Source organism: Lutzomyia longipalpis, chromosome 1 (genome assembly GCF_024334085.1).
Source record: "Lutzomyia longipalpis isolate SR_M1_2022 chromosome 1, ASM2433408v1".
Taxonomy (NCBI): Eukaryota; Metazoa; Arthropoda; class Insecta; order Diptera; family Psychodidae; genus Lutzomyia; species Lutzomyia longipalpis.
The window spans coordinates 50,762,312-50,782,993 of record NC_074707.1 but is presented as its reverse complement, the minus strand read 5'-3'; the positions used below and the strand labels follow the sequence as shown (position 1 = coordinate 50,782,993).

The 20,682-nt window shown below is 39.4% G+C and overlaps 4 protein-coding genes across 5 annotated transcripts; 1 reads left to right on the top strand and 3 right to left on the bottom strand.

Moving 5' to 3' along the window:
• Positions 1-267: 267 nt before the first annotated feature.
• LOC129788190 (evolutionarily conserved signaling intermediate in Toll pathway, mitochondrial) lies at positions 268-2,722 on the bottom strand. Its single transcript, XM_055824250.1, has 2 exons — positions 1,761-2,722; positions 268-990 (listed from the first exon to the last, which is right to left on the bottom strand). Exons 1-2 carry the CDS (start codon positions 2,620-2,622, stop codon positions 716-718), a joined length of 1,137 nt encoding a protein of 378 aa, XP_055680225.1. The 5' UTR covers positions 2,623-2,722; the 3' UTR covers positions 268-715.
• Positions 2,723-7,459: 4,737 nt separating this feature from the next.
• On the bottom strand, positions 7,460-13,148 carry LOC129788187 (phosphoinositide 3-kinase regulatory subunit 4). The gene is made up of 6 exons (XM_055824247.1): positions 12,910-13,148; positions 12,669-12,849; positions 12,282-12,604; positions 8,842-11,699; positions 7,885-8,239; positions 7,460-7,820 (listed from the first exon to the last, which is right to left on the bottom strand). Exons 1-6 carry the CDS (start codon positions 13,011-13,013, stop codon positions 7,586-7,588), a joined length of 4,056 nt encoding a protein of 1,351 aa, XP_055680222.1. The 5' UTR covers positions 13,014-13,148; the 3' UTR covers positions 7,460-7,585.
• A 459-nt stretch (positions 13,149-13,607) lies between these two features.
• Positions 13,608-16,798, top strand: LOC129788188 (golgin subfamily A member 6-like protein 24). The gene is made up of 4 exons (XM_055824248.1): positions 13,608-13,903; positions 13,967-15,114; positions 15,177-16,241; positions 16,713-16,798. Exons 1-3 carry the CDS (start codon positions 13,670-13,672, stop codon positions 16,228-16,230), a joined length of 2,436 nt encoding a protein of 811 aa, XP_055680223.1. The 5' UTR covers positions 13,608-13,669; the 3' UTR covers positions 16,231-16,241; positions 16,713-16,798.
• On the bottom strand, positions 16,697-20,403 carry LOC129788189 (palmitoyltransferase ZDHHC23-B). Of its 2 annotated transcripts, XR_008750319.1 has the most exons (5): positions 20,191-20,403; positions 19,880-20,128; positions 19,668-19,815; positions 18,428-19,596; positions 16,697-18,182 (listed from the first exon to the last, which is right to left on the bottom strand). XR_008750319.1 is itself a non-coding variant. In XM_055824249.1 (4 exons), exons 1-4 carry the CDS (start codon positions 20,310-20,312, stop codon positions 19,006-19,008), a joined length of 1,110 nt encoding a protein of 369 aa, XP_055680224.1. In that variant the 5' UTR covers positions 20,313-20,403; the 3' UTR covers positions 16,697-19,005. The 2 variants fall into 2 exon arrangements, 1 of the variants encoding a protein (XP_055680224.1); XM_055824249.1 differs by having other exon boundaries at positions 16,697-19,596.
• Positions 20,404-20,682: the final 279 nt, after the last annotated feature.

Genomic DNA, 20,682 nt, shown 5'->3' with positions numbered 1-20,682 from the left:
TAATTATTTGTAAATAAAATTCAAATCCAAACACAATCAGAATAGAATAAAGAAAACTATTATATAAAACATAAAATTCTGTGTTCATCCAGAATTTAAAGACAAAATGAAAATATATATGTAGTAAATTACATAGGTACCCCACCCACTATTATATTATGCACCTGTATATATGGATTTTAAAAATAAGTGAAATACAAATGAGATGAATGGAAAGAAGATGAAGAAATGGAAAAAGAACCTGCAGGCTATTAAATTGTAATCTTCTTCTAAATATCATTCTGTTTTTATTAAAAAAAAAAACACATTTCTTCCTCTTTCTCCTTCTCATCACCCAATCTTCGCAATCTCATGTTCTTTTTTTTTATTTCTCTGCAAAATACGTTAACAACTTTCCAATTTCTTGCAACTTTTTTCCCCTCATTCTCCCCAGAAGTAGTAGAACTTACCCTCAATCATCATCCTTTAGTAAAATCTTTTTTTTTTATATATTCTCGACGCTGCAAAAAGTGTGACCAAATCTTCATCTTGGTGGGAACTTTATTCCAATGTGCCCATTCATGTTCTCTATGTCTTTTTCCAATTCAGGCTATATGGAGTTGAGCTTGTTATTTTTCCCCCTTCTATCTTCCCTCCCACATTGATGAAGGTATGGAAAGGGAATGAGGAGAAAAAAAAGGTTGACGATGGTGTGGAAGTACAAAAATCTTTTCGATTATGGGGAAGTTTGTGCAACAAGCTCCCGCTTTGTTGGCTGGAACTTGAATAGGATGGGAATATTTGCTAAATCATCATAACCCTCATTCTGTAGAATCCTTATCCACGAAAGGAGGGAGTCTTTTGAGCATGTCCCAGTGACACAAACAGCCAAAATCGTTCCATCATTCTGCTCATGGACACTCCTTACCCTTCCCACGTCATTCTTCCTTCTGGATACACCGATACCCATACTGCTGGCAATTGCCGGCGGAACTTCAAGCGTTTCAACGTCTGCAAAAAAATGTAAAAAAAAAATCTACATTGGAAGGATATAAAATAAAATGAGAAATGAGTACCAAAGCAAAGAAAAATTACATTTAATTGCATTTTTATTTATATTAAATTTAAATTAAAAAAACCTATTTTTTGTCAGATGTCGGGAAACCGAGTAGGCTTTTTGAATTTGACATGCATACAAATAAGGGGAATCTCAGTAGGCCAAAAGAACAAAAACTTAAGGTGACGCAAGGAAAATTTGTAGAAACGTATCAGAAAAGTTATTTCTTTGGTAAAATTTATGATAAAAATGTAGATTGATTGTTAATAATTGTTGAATTATGATTATGGGATTCTATGGGGAAATCTCTTCGTTGCTAATCTGGCTGGAGGTTGCTGAGGGATCGCCAAAGATGGAGAGTGCTGGTGAGGAAATCCGAGTTCCTTAATGGGACGTAAGTCTGGATCAATTCCCGTTGGGAACCAGTCTCAAGCCATAAAAGAAGAAGAAGCTTTTACGGGGAACAAACTCTTTGACTTATCGAGTGAAAATTCCCTGCCGATGTAAAATGCCAAGAGAAGCAAAGGAGATTGTTGACAAGGGTTCAAATAATTGACAATCTTACCACTGAGGAAGGCGTGGTGAAACGCCGAAAGCTCTGGGATAAAGATTTGTTTCTTTTAAACCCATATCGACGCCCCCGGAAGGAGAGAAATACTCAAACGAAAAACATTCTGCAAAGGTTCCGTCAAGAATTCTTCAATTAATTCAATCAAACACTTACCATCGGGATTGCTGGTGTCCTGTGGCGGAATTGGAAGAGCATCCCCACGCAGGATGAAGTAACTGACGCATTTATTGCGAAGCCAAATATAGAATGGTCCTTCAATGTAAATTGCTTTAGCATTCCGGTAGTGCTTTATGAGTTCCTTCTGCGTTGGGGTTTGTCCACTCACAATCCACGTCTCATCGAGAACATTTTCAACATCTTTCGTCTCAAATACCTCCACTGTTGCCTGCAGATCCACAGTCATTATCCGCTGAACAGCCAATTTGGCAATTTCAAGATCATCATTGGGCATAGGCTTCGGTAGGGGCCATGGTGAGAGATTCTTGAATTTGGGCATCCAGTAGAGCATTCGCCTGAGTTTCCGTACAGGATGTCCACGCTTCCCGAAGGTATTTACAAGAATTGCTTCCATCTCCACATCGGGCATCACCCCATTGTCCTCCATCTGTTCCAGTAGATCAATTTGAACTTGCTGCTGCTTGGGGTAGTGCATGAATTCCGACTGAATAAGATTTTGGGGAATAAACTTCCCCTTTGGCATGACATCCGATAGTGCCTTGTAGACTTGCAGATCCTGATGGACTCCATAGTGTTTCATATTTTTCAGGGCTGCCGTAATGAATTCCACATAGTTCTTACGGTAGCGGGATTGTGTGTGAAATGCCTGGATTAGCTGCAGGTACGTCTGGCGATTCTTCTCCTCGACACTCTCAAAAGTTACATGGGTCAGACTTTTCTCGGCTGTGACATCTTCTTCCGGGGCTTTCTCCTTTTTCCCAGCTTCTGTTGAATAACGATATTTATTAGTAATAAATAATCTCTGTACTGCTCTTCGTAAATGAAGTAGTGACATCATTGGGATAGTTTCTTATTTCTCAGCACAAAATCAAAATAATTTCACCGACAAGCCCTGGCTCTTCAAGAAAATGTCAAGAAACACGCGCAGACATTGTGCCGAATAATTTTCTCCGGCGTTTTTACGGCTCTCTGCCAAAAGAAAATTCCGCCAAATTAATTTTTCGCTAAAATAATTTTTTTTATAATAATTCTCATTTTATCAGGTCGTTAATGTATGTTGGTAAAAATCAGAGGAAATGTCGGTGCGGCAGACATATGAGGCAATGAAGAAGACAATAAAATGCGCGAGACCCAACTGATTGATTTTCATTTTAAATTACTTATGGTGGGAAATTGTGAATAAAATTAATAAAAACACATTTTGGATTCATTGGGGTGTTGAATGCGCTAAAAATTGGGAGAAATTTCAATTTGCAAAAAATAATATGAGCTTCAACAGCAGCGATCATTCCACCACCTACACTCAACATGATCACACCTCTTGGAATGATCTTAAGTCTTGTGGCATCGGGAGTATTTTTTTTAACGGAAGTCTTTGTGGTTGTATCGCTTAATCTTGAGACGATCTTGATCTCTACTTTGACTATTTCTACCTTTTTGTGCCACGAAAAAAAATCCACAGAAAATTGATCAGCCCCCTATGCCGGTAGAACGGACTTACGGACTTTGCTACGTGATCAACGTTTAGGAACGAGCTATCAGTGATAATCCAATAAAAAATCATTTCCCATTCTGCCCATTTACTTTCTAAGATTTCCTTTCAACACACACAAAAAAACAAAAAAAAAAAAAATAATAAAGCTATCGTGAAGGTACTAACTTCTTTAAAAAAAAAAATCAAATAAAGTGAGATCATACGGAGAAGCTAATTTTTGGGTATTTTCCAGCATGATGACTTGGAAGATTAATGTGATCCTCATTCTCCTCCCAATGTCCCAACTATGCTCAGCTGGAATGATGTTTTTCCTATCCCTCGATCCCTGGGATGGTGAAATCTACTTACAAGCCTATTCCATTAATAGAATGCGGAGGAACTCGCTACCATTTCAACAGAATCAACCAGAAGACTCCCAAATGTCTCAAACACCTCCTAATCGACCACAAGGACGTAATTTTTTGGATATTTGCAATGTAATCAATTCTTATGGTAGAACAGACGTGCTTACTGTCGTTTATCTTCCGTTTTGTCCATTTTAAATCATTATTTTGAAAATAATTTATTGAAATGTTGATAATTTAAATAAATATTATAGATTTATTTTTTAATCTTTACATTCTTTTAGATTTTTCAGAACAATTTTCAGATTTTCAATTAGGACCTCCAGAAGTATTTATAAAATTCTGATGGAAATAATTTTTAATGAAAAATACCTACGGAATCAATAAGAAAATGGTCGTGATAAAAAAAAGCTGAAAAACCGGATATAAATTCTTTTAGAATGTTGGCAAGTTCTTTAATTACCCATAGATCTGACATATCTATTGGAAAATCTAAATTATCATTTCCTTTTTCTAAAATTAAAAATTATTCTTTTCTACCAATATTCCATAATTCCTTTACATTCAAGAAATTCTTTTTTTTCAATTTCCCTAATTCATAACTTTTCTTTTCATTTCTTAAATTTTTTTTTTTAAACTCTTTTTTTATTATAAAAATATTTTTTATGCTTACGATGTATTTGATAATTCCCATAATTTCTTGCAAAAAAATCTGTTAAAACTCACTACCTTTTTCTTTCTACGAGACACAGAAATGAGAAATTAGAACCTGTCTTCTCCTATTCACGCAATCTATCTTGTCTAACAATTAAAAAAAAACATGAACAAATATTATTAAATAAATAGAGTAATAAAATAACTCAAATAACTTTAATTTCATTTTCGAAGCTAATTAAAAGAAAGTGATCAATTGGAGTATTTTGGAGAAATGGTAACTCGTTCAATATTTAAGAAATTACTCAACTTTAGTTCCTCACCAACATTCAACATAATCACACCCCCTATTTAGGAGATTTTGCGGGAAAAGTAATAAAGAAATCGTAAAAACAATAATTTTTTATTAAATAACTGTAAGAAAAGTGAAAGATATTGACGGCATTAAAAGTCAAAGTTTGTCTGTGATGTGTTCATCAGCAGGAGCAGCAATCAGCACAATCAATGGGATCCTAATTCTCCTAACAATGCTCCAATTGTGCAGTGCAGAAGTGATTCTTTTCTTAACTCCTGACCCATGGGGAGATGATCTCTACTTGCAAGCTTATTCCACCTACAACAAACCTCTGTGGGATGCTACAGAAGTTCCCGAAGTTCCGGAAGTCCTGCAAGACCTACAACCACCCCCACTCCCATCAACGGAACAACAACAAATGCCTAGCCAGGGACGTTCTTACTCGGATATTTGCCGATTTTTTAGGCCCTCACTCAGGACGGATAGGCTGAGAATGGAACTTGGAAGGGATTACCTTGCCCCGTGTCCTTTCAAGCGAAGCACACGTTCTTAAATTTTTTTTTTATAACTTTTAGTTTAATTAATTGTATAATAAGTAAAGATTGTTTTACATAAAAATCATAAAAGATTTACAAAAGAGATCCTAAAAAATTTTTTTTTAATCTTTTTGAGATTTTTTTCTTAGCATTGAGGACTTTAAATGAAAAAATAAATAAAAACAATTATTGAATAATTAAATTTTTTAATCTCCCTTTCAAAATCAATTAAAAGTAAAAGTGAACAATTTCAGTGATTTGGAGAAATTTCAACTTGAGCAACTTTAGTTCCTCACCAACATTCAACATGATCACAGCTCCCGTGTAGAAGATTTCGCGGAAAAAGTGAATTAAAACATTAATTTTCCACAAAAGTTAAAGTCAAAGTTCAACTGTGATGTGTTCATTTGTAGCAGTGGCATTAAATGCAATTAATTGGATCCTTATTCTCCTAACAATCTCCCAACTAGGCAGTGCAGAAGTGATTTTATCCCTGACCTCTAACCCATGGGAAGACGATATCTACTTACAAGTCTGGGATGCTCCTGATGATTCACAAGACCTTCAACCACCCCCACAACCAGCAACAGGACAACAACAGCAAATGCCTAACCGAGGACGTACCTACATAGATATTTGCGGAGTTATCAGGCTCACAACATTAGATCCACTGAGATTTCAACTTATGAGGGATTATCATTCACCATGTCCCTTCTTGCCCAGAAAGATATTTCCATCTACTAATATTACGTGAAAGTATTTATTTATGTGATTAATTTAATTTAATTAATTTCAATATATTATTTGTATTAAAGTCATTCAATTAAAAAATAAAGTGTCAATGTTTTTTAAAAATATGAAGTGTTTTATTAATTTGTTTTTTTAACGTTCAAGAAGATAATTCGAGTCCATAAATCCCATAAGTCTCAGCTTAATAAATAAGATTCAATATTATAATTCTTCCCAGAAATCCACAAAATAAATTCTTCAAATCCCACCAATCCCATAAGTGTCTTCATTTTTCCAGCAATTCCCTAATTAATCAACAAAAATCCGTAGGTAAAGATTATTTTACATAAAATACATGAAAGATCTACAAGAGTTCCTAAAAAATAATTTTAAAATCTTTTTGAGATTTTTTTCTCAGCATTGAGAACTTTAAAAAAAAAATAAATAAATAAAAACAAGTACGAGGACTACATTGTAAAAACGGCTAAGTCGGCTAACTTTGTATGGGCTCCGAACCGACTTAGTCGTTTTTACAATGTAGCTCTTGAGTATTAAATAATTAAATTTTTTAATCTCCTTTTCAAAATCAATTAAAAATGTAAAAGTGACCAATTTCAACTTGAGCAACTTTAGTTCTTCACCAACATTCAATATGATCACAGCTCCCATGTAAAAGATTTCGCGGAAAAAGTGAATTAAAACATTAATTTTCCACAAAAGTTAAAGTCAAAGTTCAAGTGTGATGTGTTCATTTGTAGTAGAAGCATTAAATGCAATCAATTGGATCCTAATTCTCCTAACAATGTCCCAACTATGCGGTGCGGAAGTGATTTTATCCCTGACCTCTGACCCATGGGAAGACGATATCTACTTACAAGCCTGGGATGCTCCTGATGATTCACAAGACCTTCAACCACCCCCTCAACCAGCAACAGGACAACAACAACAAATCCGTAATAGGGGACGTACTTATTTGGATATTTGCGGCATTCTCAGACTCGCGACATTAGATCCGCTGAGATTTCAACTTATGAGGGATTACCTTGCCCCATGTCCCTTCAGGGGAAGAGGATAAAAGATATTTTTGCTGTAATTAATTTTATGAATCTTTAAATTTAAATTTAAATTTTATGTTTACTTTCAAGTCTGACATTTAATAAAGAGAAAGTATTAATTCTTTTTACAATGAATTGTTTAATAATTCTCAACAAAGCTTCCTGATAAGCCTAATAAATCATCTTTGTTTTGAAATTCTTGTTGAATCATTTTTTAAATAATTTATTGCCCAAAATCCGTAAGAAATCCCACAAGTCTCGTCAATCTCTATAAATCCTGAAAATATAGTTTCAAAACTTTCTAAAACTCTATTCTAATACAATCTGGAAGCATGCGTCAGAGAAAGACGAAAGATAGGGAAAGACATTAGTGGGAGTGAGAGGAAATGAAAAAATGCATCATTCTTTTTTTTTACATGAGATTCGTGAATAGCACCATTACTCACAATTCGGCAAGATTATTAAGACTTTGGCCGATCATTTAATGTACGTACCAAAAATTACCTTCTTGTTGTTTTTTCTTCCTTCTTCAAAGTCCTTCAACCCACAAAATGAATCTAAAATCCATTTACTTGTAACACTTTATATTTTTGATATTATATTTAATTTTTTTTTAATACATTTTACAATTATTTTAAGCGTAAATAAAATCATGTTGAAGAGGAGAATTAGAAGAAATGAAAATTTGTCAACTTACTTCCATATTTTGATGGCTCCATCACGACTCGAGGACGCAACGAAGGTTTGTTTTGTTGATTTACACAGCACAAGATCAGTTATGATGTCAATGTGCCCCGGAGCAGGTGGCTCCGGACCCGATCGGGGGACTTCTTCGCTGCTATTTCGTGCCCCAACGGGAGCTGAGAGAGTCGATTGGGTGCGTGTGTCGATCTCCTGAATCACCTTCGTCCCGTCAATCAGGCGATATCTGGAAAATTAAGATTTATTGATCAGATTTATCAGATTAAATGAGATTAATCAGCTCAACTTACTCGTAGGACGTATCGCTTGTTGACAGATGATCTTTGGGCGAAGGTACAACAAGGCTACAGTTGGTGTGATCCCGCAAATCCCAATGTCGAATCCTCTGATCCGTACCCGCTGTCAAGAGGAACTCAGATCTATCCGAAATTCCCGGCAGGAGGGCAATTGCGGAATGATTTGAGGGATTTGTATTGGAAAGCGGTGGAGCTGTGCTTGACCACAGCGCCATTTGCCTGTGATTCGTCTCAATGTTGTAAATGTACACCTCATTGTTGCCCTGCGATGCGGAAATAATGGAAGATCTCTCGGTCGGATGGCAGGCAATCCTCCGAATACGAGCGTCATGTGGATGCCGAATTTCAGCTAATTTTCATTTTAATTTTTTCAATAAAGACAAAAAAAATATTTTTAACGAATTAAATTTTAAATTTAGCCCTCTTCCTTATGCAGGAAGTCAAAGAAGAGTCTTTATTCCTTGGAGTATTTTGCTGGCCAAAGTGGCCAATTCGACTTTTTTTTTCAATCGCCTCAGAATTAAAATCTTTTTAATATTTCATGATAAATTCTACATTTGTGTATAGAAGAGTTTTATTACTTCAAGATCGTCGAAAGAAAATTTGGAAAAATTTTTTCTTTTGAATGAAAATGAAGGTCAAACTTTTGAGGTTAGAAACCTCGATCCTTAAACGAAGACAGTTTTCGTTTTTTTTTTCTCACTTGCTCCTTCATATATTGCGTCGCGCTGTCACTGTCAAACAAGGAACGCGATTATGTGTTATAACCGCGTTTCTTGTTTGACAGTGACAGCGCGACACAATATAAAGGAGCAAGTGAGAAAAAACAACGAAAACCGTCTTCTTACAAAAAACTTTGGTTAGGCCTTTAATCTCCCTTCAAGAGCTTCCAGAGAAAGATTTTCTTATTTATTTCACACAAAAAATAAACCAAAAACCCCAAAAACTCACCAATTGGTAGCTTGAAACGCAGATCCCAGAAGGAATGTCTTCCACCGCTGGTTCCCACAGCAAGCCAGGAGCTTGTTGGATCAACACAGAGTGTCGTGATGACGCCATTCTTGAGATCACTCTGCAGTCGCCACGCATACCCGGGTGCACGAATATCCCATCCAACAATCCCCCCGTAGAGTGTTGTGAAGACAATGAGACTCTGTGCACCCTGATCGAGTGGCTGCATATCCACAACGGGACCATCATTTGCCTCCACATTCCCTTTGTCGTACTTTGGATCCGGATCAAATTGAATTGCCTGCTGAAGGGCCATTTTGCTGGAATTCGGATCAATCCGCAATAGCAGGAGAGTTCCATCCTTCCCTGCAACAGCCAGTGATTGCCCTGCATCGCAGGAAGCAAGAGAATAGAGAGGCGTATTGGCTGAATAGGTCTGTCGGGAGCGATTAATTGACTGATGCCCATCGAGTTTGTTGCAATCCCACAACCGGACTGTTCCATCCACTGAGGCGGATGCAAAGTACGATCCGAAGGTTTTCAGCGGGCTCAGGCGTGTCACAGCCCGACGATGTTCGTGAAGATGGGCCACGAGGGTCCCCTTGAGGCGCCAATTGGGGGGAATTGGAGCGTAGTAGGCGAATGGATCGTAGTCTCGATTGAGCGCCATGACAGAGTGCTCAGTCTTCATCTTTGTCTGCAATGCCTCCAAGTCCAGGCGACACTCTGACAGACGCTCCTGGAGGAAACTCCTTTCAGGCATGCTGTACTCCACTAGGGAGGATGTTGGTGTTGGCTGAACTTGCGTATTAACCATCGGGGGTGTACTCACAACCCCAACAGATGCCCCAGATTCATTAGATGGCGACGACGGGGAAACGGAATTGATGTCCAGCACCCCAAACATGTGTTGCCATTCGGAATTCATTGCCATATCCACGTCAACTTTCCGGGTTTTCCTCGCGGCATTTGCATCAGCTTTATGTGTCTTCTCCAGCAATTCCACTTCATGCGCAATTCCCATCTTCCGGGAGAATGTCATTCTGCCGTCGGAGAGACTCTTCGGCTCTGCTAATTTGTACTTATTCATCTTCACGATGTGACTCTCCATTGCCAGGAGTTGCTTCTCCGCTAAATCCGTCAAACCCTCCGCATTGAGGCGCCGGAAGAGGTTCCTAATGGCCGTTCCGGATTCACCCCCATACTGCGGAAGGAGCCCATCAGCCACCCTTGCCCGTGCCTCCCTGCGTTCCTCGAGAGCCCGGAAAAAGTGCGCCACATCCGTGAATTTCACCACACTGTCGTACACTGCCCGTGGAATCGGTGGCTGAAGGCAATCCATCAGGATCTCTGTGTGATCAATGAGGATGAGGGATGTGGTGAGATTATCCGCTATAGCCGGAACAATCTTACACTGAACATCCAGAGCTGTCAGGGTACGCGTTGCCGTGGCTATAAGGCCACAAATTTCATGCCTAATCCATCCATTGGGATGATTCATATAGCAGGCGGCTTCCTTGATAAATGCCACCAAAGCAGGCTTCTCCACAAGCCCAAGTTCGGCAAGAGCTGACATTGCCCTGATTGCCTTCGCAATGACCATCTCTTCCGTGTCCGTTAAGCCCTGCTGCAGGAGCGGCATGAGGATCTCTGAACACGTCCACCCCACGTATGCTGCTACCCCCACAATACACTCAAAGAAGGAACCCCGAAGATGCTTATCCTCCTTGTCATTGAGGAAGGTAATCATGTGGCTCAAAATCACATCGTATGCCTTATTCTTCCCAAAGAAAATACACAATTTCGTTATGTCCGCCTCAATGAGGGTTTGCTTGACAATTCCCTGTGAATCCGTCAGCAGGCTGGACGTCATCAGCTGCACCATGTCATGCAGAACGGACATTTCCCTATCATACCGCACCTGGTGATATTCTGAGGGACAATTGAGGCGCGTTTGCTCGAGGAATCTCACACTTGTCTCCGCTAAATCCCCCAAATTCTTCGCCAGTGCCACCCTAACCCCATTTGCCGTATCCGTGGCAAGGCTTGAAATAATCGGGAAAACATATTCCGGAAAGACATTTGCATCACTCCGCGGGAGCTTCCGCACCATCCGGAGGCACGATGTAAGCGTATCAATGGCCGTGGCACGAACCCGCGGGGTTGTATCTTTCGTGAAGTACAAAATAGTCGGAAGGATACGATCCAGAATTACTTCCGACGCTGTAAATTCCGCCAAATCCTGCAGAATCTCCATGCAACAGAGTTTGCTGTTGCAGTAGTGCAACCCTCGGCTATTTGCCGTCACAGCCGTCGTCACGAGGATCAAACCATCATCATCAGCAGCCTTTTCGGGCTTCTCCTGTCGCTGCACCTTCTCCACCCCTTCCCCATTTGGATCCACCCCCGTGAGCATCTCAATTATCTGCTTAATATCCGCATGAAGACGCATAATCTTATCATCTAGCGGCATAATGGGAATCGAACTGAACATCTGCATGTAGGACTGGAGGAAGGTGTAGAAATACTCCGGAAACAGCGCCCCCCTCTCCTGATCAAGATAAATCTCAGCAGATTTCCTCTCTGCCGGATTCCGATGGAGCATCGAGGAGAGAAGATTCCTCAAGCGGGGATTATCAATGCCATTGAGGTGCTTCGTCACCAGCTCCTGATCCCCCTTGCGATACGCCAGAAGCTGGGAGAACTCAAAGGGAGCCGTTCCCTCGCACCATAGCTCCAGGAGGGCACATCCAGCGGAAAAAATATCCATTTCCGGTGTGAGATTGCCAAAATAGCACGGACTATCACCCACGAGGGGCCCATCGCGGGGTTGAGCATCATTTGCCATTGGGATGAATCTGAGAATAAGTTTTTTTTTTAACCCTTTTAGCCCCTGATTTCCCTATAATTTTGAAAATCTTTCTATCTAGTCAAATTGGATGCATTTCCTAGAGGTCAGAAATATTTTTGCCTAATTTTTCCGACCTGTCGCTCTTGAGATTATTTAACTTCCGGAAAACCTAACTTTTTAACCTCTACAGGGTATCCCGGAAAGGATCTTCCCTAATTTTTTGCACATTTCGAGAACTACAATGGTGCTAAATAAGATTCCATTGTTGAATCCTTTTAAAACATTCACAAATTCCCATAATTTCACTCCCGGAATTCATCAGAAAAAAAAACTCCCTGACAAAAAAGAATAGGTTATGTTATAGCGGGAAAACGCATCCTTTTTGTAAAATATCAATTTTAGAGTGATTAAATGAGAATCTAGAATAACTTAGAGAGTCTAGAAAGCCACACCCGGGGCTAGAGAGAGAAAAGAATCTCAACTAAAAAAAATCATTAATGGGTTAAAGGGAAAATCTCCCCTGACTACGTCCCTGGGAACAAAAACTTGGAATTCCCAGAAAAAGGAGAAAAAGAGTTCAAAAGCTTACCTTTCAGGTGCAATATAGCACGTTCTCCGGCGGCTCGTGTCAAAGAAGTACGTGTAGTCCGCAGGATTATCTTCAGGCAAGAATGTTGGCTTGAACGAGGCAAAATCCGCCAGGAGGATCCAATTCCACGAAGTTATGAGAATATTCTCCAATTTTATGTCTCCGTGGCAGATTTTCTGTTTGTGGCATTGATGCAGAGCACAGAGAACCTGGAATGTGATCCATTTCTTCTCTGTTGCCGTGAGAAAGGGTCTCGTTGAGACCCTATCGTAGAGACTGTGCTTCACAAACTCCCTCATGATGAGTCCTGCTTTCTCCGTAAGCTGAAAAAATCAAGGAAATCTCTTTTAATTTCTTGGTGAATTGTCAGGAGATGGAGGAACCTACCACAACTCGCTGGAATGGGAGACAATTGACGGCATTGGAGAGGTTCTTCTTGATGAAATCCAACTTCTCTGCATGACACTCAAGCGGAAGACTCGGATCGTGCTTCACAAACACCTTTATCACCAACAATCCCTCCTCGGACTTTGCCCTGGCCACTTTGAAGAATCTCGTACTGCCCATACTGCAAGACAAACAATGAGAGCTTTTCCTGGAAGACGCTCTGCGGGAAGAAAGTTCTCACCTTGTCTCATACTGAATGAGATCAGCATCGAAGAAAGATCCCGTCAGGTAGTGCTCCACCGGGAAGATTTGACTGGGCGCAATGCCCACAAGTTGATTTCCCATTTTCACTCAAGTTTTTCCACGACTTCAGGGGATTTTTGCAATTTTTTCGGGTCAGAAAGAAAGAAAAAAGAAATTTTGGAACAGCCCGCAGGATCGTCAACAAAATCAGCTGTGCTGTCAAATTGTATACATACAACTCATGTTGACTCAACAGACGAGTGCGAGGGAGAGAAAATGAGAAAAAAAAGAGCGAGAGATGCCCCCGACTTTTTACAAATTTGAAAATTTTAACTGAAATTTCTTTTCCTTTAACGAATTTCATGGCCAATTTTCTCATTATTCTTGGCAATTCTGAGCTTCCTGAGCCAGGAAACTCTCACATCTTTCAGGGACATTCTTGGCTTATTGAAATATATTTTTTCTTCAAAGAATATTTATTTTCTTATATTTTTGAAGCATTTTTAACCCGTTTATGCACCTTCTGGATCTGAAAAAAAAAAAAAATACACAGGAAGTGCCGGACGTCCAGGAAATTCCAAAAAAATGAATTTTCCTCTGAAAATATACCCAGAATATCCCTGAAATAATGTCCAGGAAGAATAAATCACGACAACTTCCTGAAACAAACAAACAAAATTGTTTGCCCCGAATCCTAGCAACGCGCCCATTTTTACAAAAAACTCATCCTGCTGACAAAAAGTTGAAGAAAAATCCCAATGAGTGCCCACAGGAAGTCCCGGAAGATCAGCCCAATGCGCCCCAAGAGCCGTGAATCCAAATGGGAGAGGATTAAACGCAAAAATTCCGTCTCAATGCTCAATATAAAGACGGAAACCGTTAAGAAATTCCTCAACGTCTTCACGGATGAGTACATTGCGGATTTGGTCAGGAAAGATGAGGAGAAAACCATCCTGGATCCTGCTATTGTCATGGATGTGCGTCATGAAGCTGTGAGGAATTTTTTAAGCTTTTTTCTTAATTTTTTCATTAATTTTTAACGGATTTTTTTTCAGGTGCGACGTCCGAAGGAAGAAAACTCCCGGAATGATGAGAAAACTCCCAATTTCCGGGAGCAGCAAATGGAAAAAATTTGCAATCACAAGAAAGTCATTGAAATTAATTTAATTGAGAATGAATTGTCCAAGTTCCGGGATGAAATGTCCCGGAAACGACCAGCAAAGGAGAAGAAAGTTCAGATTCCAGACAATCCATTTGTCCTCCTGGACAATGGGGAGATTTTTGCCAGTCTTGCCTCAACGGAGGAGAAGACAAATTCATTCTATCGAAAAATGATTGAAGCTCCTCTTGCTAGTTCCCAGATATTCGAAGAAGCTTCCAAGAATCCTCTTGAGGAAGTTTCAGAGCTTCCGAGAGAGGTGACTGACTGGCAGGATGCGAAAAATTCATGTGTTCAGTTTGAGGACAATGTGGAGGTCATAACTTACTCCAAGGAAGCATCTCTGGCCACAGATTCAGACACTGAGAGTCTCCTGGATGAGGAGGAGAGCTACCTCGGAAGGAATTACCCTAAAGACATCTTCATTTGCGAGGAAACAACAACCACCACAAAGTCCTACTTCACATTCCACGGCGCAACTTCCTCCCCGAGTCAGGAGAGTGATTGTGGCAGCTCAATAACACATGGAAGCACTGAGAGTTCAACAATCTTCAATCAAGAAGATGATCTGGAAGCTTCTTTCCTCGCTCAGGCAATGAAAACAATTTCCAAAGAAGAGGAAAAGCCAAAAGAAGCTCCAGAAACCCCTGGGAATGAACTAATCATCCGTCAGCTACTTCCGGAAAAGCGCCCTGAAGAGAAATGTGAGAAAACAGATCAGGCCACTGAAGAAGTCTCCCCGGAAAAGGTGAAAATAATCAGTGAGCTCTTCCGGGAGCACACGGAAGCTTATAAGGAATTCCGGGAGATACTCTTGCGGAAGTACTTCCTCAAATGGGTCCACTATACCACCATGGAGAAGATCACAAAGTGCCAGAGTATCTCCAGGAAGGATAGAATCGCCAAGATTGATGCCTATCTGAGGAGGATTCACGATGAGAAGCGCAGGATCCACCAGGAGCAGCAGAATCCGCAGGAAACTCAAAAGCAGAAGGTAGCATCGAAGGAAGAAACAATCCTTCTGGCCAAGAAATATCGAAACAAGTAAAAAAAATCAAAATAACGAGATTCCACAAAATGCTGATAAAGATAAATTTATTTTTCAGATTTAAAATTCAACAGGATATAATTGAATTTCAAAAGCTTAAGCTTGAGCGTCAGGAGAGGATGATTGCTGAATTGAGACTTTCAAAGCTCTCCGAGGAAGCCCGGAACTTTAAGCAGGATCTCAAGCATGAACTGAAACAAGTGGCCAAGACGGGAGATATTCGTGTACGCGCCAAGGCGAAATGCCTTCAAATTGTCAGCAATCTCCGGGATGATGATGATGAGCAGAAACTCGCAGCTTATGGGAGTGTCATTCCGCGCTTCCTGGCCCAGATGCAGGAACGTGCACTGGAGAGGAATTTACGCCACGAGCGAGCAAAGGAGCGTCGTCGGCAGTTGGAATTGGAGCGTGAGGAGGAGAAACAAGCGCAGGAGGCGGAGAAACGTCGTGAAGATGAGGAAGCAAAAAAGGCACGAATTGAGGCTCTCCGGGAGAAGCGTCGTCGTGAAAAGCAGGAAAAAATCCGTCGGGAGCAGGAACGCCAGACGTGGTTGATGAATTGTCGACGTGCCAATGATTTCTACCGTGTGCACCTGCTAAAACTGTACGGAATTGGGGCCTTCCGGAAGCTCCTGGAACGCAAGAGAACCCTCGAAAATCGTGCTATGGCATTCAGGAAGCGCCATCGTACACGCATTTACTTCCGCAAATGGAGGAGCTACACAAAATCCCTTTGGGACAGAAAACATGAGAAAGCTGAAGCCTTCCACGTAACATTCATCCTGCGTCAGGCAATGCGTCTGTGGAAGCGGAATCATTTGATGGAGAAAGCAAAATTCCTGGTTGCCACGGATTGGTATGAGATGCGTCTCAATGAGCGCTTCTTCAGCTTCTGGTTGGCATGGACAAAGCAAGAGCAGATTGTCCTGGAGATAAAGATGAAGCACGCTGAGGCTCACTACAATTGGCACCTCAAATGGCGCTCAATTGAGCACTGGCAGCGTCTCCATGCCATTCTGCGCATGGAAAAGGAGACTGAAGCTCGTCGACAGCGATGGCGCAACAAAATCTGGGAACTTCTTCCCGACTACACCCCAAATTTGGAGCCGTAGAGCAACTTGAAGTTTGTACACTTTTCAATACACTTTATTATCTTCCCGGAACGGTATGATGTGCTTCCCGGAAAGTGCCACAAGTGGATGGAAGTTGTGCAGGATGACTGCCCATTGCATCAGGAAGTTTCTATGGGAACTTTGGAGCTTAATTTTTAACACCCGGCTGATCCTTGATTTCATTTAGGGGTCAAAATCTGTCCATTTAAGAAGTCCTCTTTGCAATTGCGTGACGCATTTTTATAGACTCAGATTTTGGCCCAAAGATGACATCAAAGATCAGCCGGGAATTGAAAAGGAGCTTCCTAAGATCCCTTAGGAACTCCCTGATGCAATGGTAAGGATAAATACTCAACTTCCACCCACTTGTGGCACTTTCCGGGAAGCACATCATACCGTTCCAGGAAGAAAAAAGTGTGCAAACTACAAACTTCAAGTTGCTAGCCGTAGAAGGAAAAAAAATCAATTTTTTTTTCTTCAAGATTTTTAATTTAAAATCATGTAAAATGCATTAAACTTTATGTACTAAATCGACTACTAAATCCTATTGCAATGGCGTGGTTTATTATTATTTATTTATTACTTTGTTTCTAAGGAAAGTTTAGGCTTTTCAGGAATTGAAATTGTGGACATGAAGTAAGATTTTCTTTTTTTTTATAATTCTAATGATTAATAAAATATTTTTACAATACTTTCTATTAAGGACGTGTTTTATTCTTTATTTTAGCATGAAGGTCCTCTCTATTGAGATCAAAATTGGTGCAATATTATGTTTAGTTTATCTATAACTGATTTATAATAGAATTGACGTTTAAAACTTTTGTACAAAATATAATTAAAATCATGAAAATCAATAAAATAAAATGGAAAATCATTTTAAATTTAAAAAGAATTTAAGAAAAAAGTTCTTTGGACTTGAAAATTGATAAAATTTTAAACATAGGGGTCGATTCTGTCTAGAATACTTTAATTTTTCTTCTTACAATTTATTAATAAGATTTTGGCAGTTTAAATAATTTTTTAATCGTATTTTTAGAAGAAGATTCCTATTCCAGGGATCTTTAAAAATCTTTCTGACTGTTTTCTGGACCAACGAATCCTTTCTTTTTTTCTTTTAAAAAACGACAATAAAACATTTAAAAAAAATCAACTGTCAAAATCTTATAAATTTTATTTTTTAAGAAAAGTTTTTTGACAGAATCGGCCCTATAATCACGTGATTTTTGGTAAATTTTAAGGACTTTTAGTTCCTCAAGGAACTTTATTTGTCTCTCCCAATAATTTATCTTTAATTCTTTTTTTTCATTTCTTGAACTAAGATAGTATAGTGGGTGGATTTAGGAAATGACGCAAATTAAAATTTTGATTAATTTTCCAACCAAAAATCGCATAAATTTATACTTTTGCAGTTATTTTTTTTTTATTTAACTCAGAATTAAATAATTTCAGATTTATTGAGAGTTTAAAAGTTGGTTAGATTTATCGAAAGTTCGAACCATATTTATCAATATTTTGTAATTTAATTAGATTCGTTGGAAAATTAGTTCAAAAGGCCATTTATATTACACGAGATTTAACGTAATTGAGCAATAATTAGTCAATTAATTTGATTTCTTAAAATGACATCAAATGAATTCTTTGTGCTATCAAATTGCTTTATGTGCAATTAAAATAAATTACAATTTTAGCTTAAAAGCTAAAGCATATTTTTGCATGAACTTGTGAAACATTTCATTCTAATTACGGTTAAATTCTTTAAATGGTTTTGCGGTAAAAGATTTTGAGCAAAGTCTGAAAACTAAGTTCGTAAAACAAAAGAAAAAGTTAATCCAGAGTTAAAATCGGTTAAAAAACTAATCTTAAAGGGGGTCTCTTTTGAGAGCTGATGAAATTAATTTTTTTATTTTTCTTGGGGTTTTTCTTAAACTGGGTTTTCCGGTGTTGGCCAGGATCTACTGGATGGATTTTCATGGGGTAAAAAGCAAATGAAAGAAAAAGCATCAACGAAGAATGTACCGGAAAGGATTTATTTAATTTCCATTCAGAACCTAAGAAAAGTGCATAAGAATATCTTTCTACTTTTCTCAGCTTGAAAGTCGAAATTCAAAAATCCTTTCCGGTACATTCTTCGTTGATGCTTTCTCTTTCATTTGCTTTTTACCCCATTAAAATCCATCCAGTAGATCCTGAGAAAAACCTACCTTTGTGTTTTAGGACAGTTCTGTGGAAAAGTCGGAAAATCACAAGATTCGAAAATTAGGCTTCAAACGTAACCAACATCGGAAAACCAAGCTCGAAAAGATTAAAAATATGTCAATTCGAGCAATTTGCCCAAGAGACCCCCCTTAAGCATTTCAATGAGCGTCATTTTTGTGCAATAAACCCCAAAAAATGGTTCAATTTAATCTACTTTGAATTCAATAATTTAGGCCACTTTTTTATACATTCAATTCTCACCGTAAAAAATTCTCTCAACTCTTTCTCGCAGAAATCGATAAAAAATTGAGAAATAATTTATAAAGTCCTTTAAAGCAAAGTCTCTCTCTACTGTCTACTACTTTTTGAATAATTTGCTTTGAGAGGACATTAGGGGGGGGGGGGGCTTTTATAGGGGAGAATGGGGAAGTAGAATTTAAATTTGAGCCTACCTTTTCTAATGCAAAGCGCACTTTTTCCTCCTCCCACGCATGAATGCCTCTCCGGGGAAAACTCTTCAAGAGCCAAGCGTAATCTCGTGGTAAAGTTCCTTTTGGTATTGCACCCGCGAATCTTCTCCTATTTGTAGGAGGAACAGAGAAAGTTCCTCCAGTTGCCCCAGCAGTTTCGCCTTTGTGGAACAAATTCCCCACGACGCCATTCTGTGCCCGTTACGCCGCGGGAGATGAAGAAGATTTGCTGCAGGAGGACGAAGATGACACATCCGGCCATTGCGAGGGCATAGACGGAGCCAACGAAGCACACAGCGATGTCGTACTGATCAAAGACATCGCTACAGTCGTCTGGCATAAGGACGTGCACCCCCACGACGTTGGCGATGAGGAACGGATGGCAGATGGACGTGAGGGACAAGTTGGAGCCGAAGAGAAGCGTAATGAGCCCAAAGATGCATCCCAGGAGGTAGTATCGATGATTGGACGCCCCAATACAGCAATCCAGCCACACGTTGTGATGATCCTGACGCACAACGCACGTCTGGCATGGGATGCAATGGAAGGTCCTCAGGGGGACACGCTTCCGGCACAATTGACAAACACTCGTATCTGACTCATTGAGCTCATCTTGAATCAGGAGCACGGCTGAATCTTCCTCAGCTGCCTCATGGTTAACGTAGCTGATGGCCTGGCAGCTCTGTGAGAAATGTTTAGTCTGCAAAAAAAATAAACAAAAATTTACAGAACTTCCGGCCAAACATCCCATTATTGCTCCATCAATCTTACTTTATAGAGAAAAAACACAGAGATGGACAAAAGTAGCAGGAAGGCAACATTTTCCTCCGGCAGCAATTCAAGCATCGGTACTGTGGACTCAAAGAGAATAAACAGGAACAAGATTGACCATACTGCCCACAGGAAAAAGAATTTAGACCTAAAAATGAAGAAAAATAAATCAATAAATCAATCAAGAAAAATGAAAGAAAATTTATCAGAACCTGGGAGAAGTGCATCTCAGGTGAAAGTACATGTACGTGAGAAAGCCCAGCATGGTGAAGAAGATCACCAGGCAGCAGTAAAGACTAATAGCAGCCGTGTACAGCATTGCCGGAAGGACAATGATGGGCAGAACATCCACTGTTGCAACTTTCTTTGCTCCCCCAAACCACGGGGCACGGATACGATCCTGCAGGGTCAGCAGCATGTTGCTTCTCTGCAGATGAGTCACACTCTGGCACCGGAAGAGTCTACAGGAAGTGTCCAAAAATGAGTAATTCGCAAAAGAAAAAAAATATTTCCAGACACAAACCTGTCGGCAGCGGCGTCCAAATCCACACAATTGCAGCAACAGGCTAGAATGTGGTTGCGCTCATTGTTCCGGTCAATGTATTCGCAACAGCAGAGGGGATCAGGGTAGATTTTTTCGGTCATTTCCAGCGGAAAACACAAATAAAACCAACATTGCGTTTTCCCAAAAATGGGCAAAAACTGCGGCTGATTTTGACAATCACAGAATGAGGTTATGTTGCTAAGAACAAGAGGAGTTGAAATTAATGAAATTAACGAAATTTTCAATAAGATTATTTTGTTATTTTTAGCTCTAGGCTAGAGTCGAGGCTAAATTAATGAAAAGTGTGAAAAGTAAAAGATCATTAATTTTGCTTCAAAGAAAATAACAAAAATGGAAGATTTTTGAAGAAATGAATTTAAGTAATGTAGCATTAGGAAAATTGAACAAAAAAAAAAACACAAAACGTAAACAAATGAAGCGACAATTATCCTCATAATAATCTTTTTAATG

Excerpts from the sequence above, each read along its gene's own strand:
- LOC129788190 (XM_055824250.1), bottom strand. The coding sequence starts at position 2,622 with ATGATGTCACTACTTCATTTACGAAGAGCAGTACAGAGATTATTTATT. Across the intron at positions 991-1,760 it reads GGACACCAGCAATCCCGATG|ACGTTGAAACGCTTGAAGTT; the intron begins GTAAGTGTTTGA and ends ATTTTTTTGCAG.
- LOC129788187 (XM_055824247.1), bottom strand. The coding sequence starts at position 13,013 with ATGGGAAATCAACTTGTGGGCATTGCGCCCAGTCAAATCTTCCCGGTG. Across the intron at positions 12,605-12,668 it reads TCCCATTCCAGCGAGTTGTG|CTTACGGAGAAAGCAGGACT; the intron begins GTAGGTTCCTCC and ends TGATTTTTTCAG. Across the intron at positions 8,240-8,841 it reads GCGTTTCAAGCTACCAATTG|CTGAAATTCGGCATCCACAT; the intron begins GTGAGTTTTTGG and ends AATGAAAATTAG.
- LOC129788188 (XM_055824248.1), top strand. The coding sequence starts at position 13,670 with ATGAGTGCCCACAGGAAGTCCCGGAAGATCAGCCCAATGCGCCCCAAG. Across the intron at positions 13,904-13,966 it reads TGGATGTGCGTCATGAAGCT|GTGCGACGTCCGAAGGAAGA; the intron begins GTGAGGAATTTT and ends ATTTTTTTTCAG. Across the intron at positions 15,115-15,176 it reads GCCAAGAAATATCGAAACAA|ATTTAAAATTCAACAGGATA; the intron begins GTAAAAAAAATC and ends TTTATTTTTCAG.
- LOC129788189 (XM_055824249.1), bottom strand. The coding sequence starts at position 20,312 with ATGACCGAAAAAATCTACCCTGATCCCCTCTGCTGTTGCGAATACATT. Across the intron at positions 20,129-20,190 it reads TTGGACGCCGCTGCCGACAG|ACTCTTCCGGTGCCAGAGTG; the intron begins GTTTGTGTCTGG and ends CACTTCCTGTAG. Across the intron at positions 19,816-19,879 it reads CTGAGATGCACTTCTCCCAG|GTCTAAATTCTTTTTCCTGT; the intron begins GTTCTGATAAAT and ends CTTCATTTTTAG.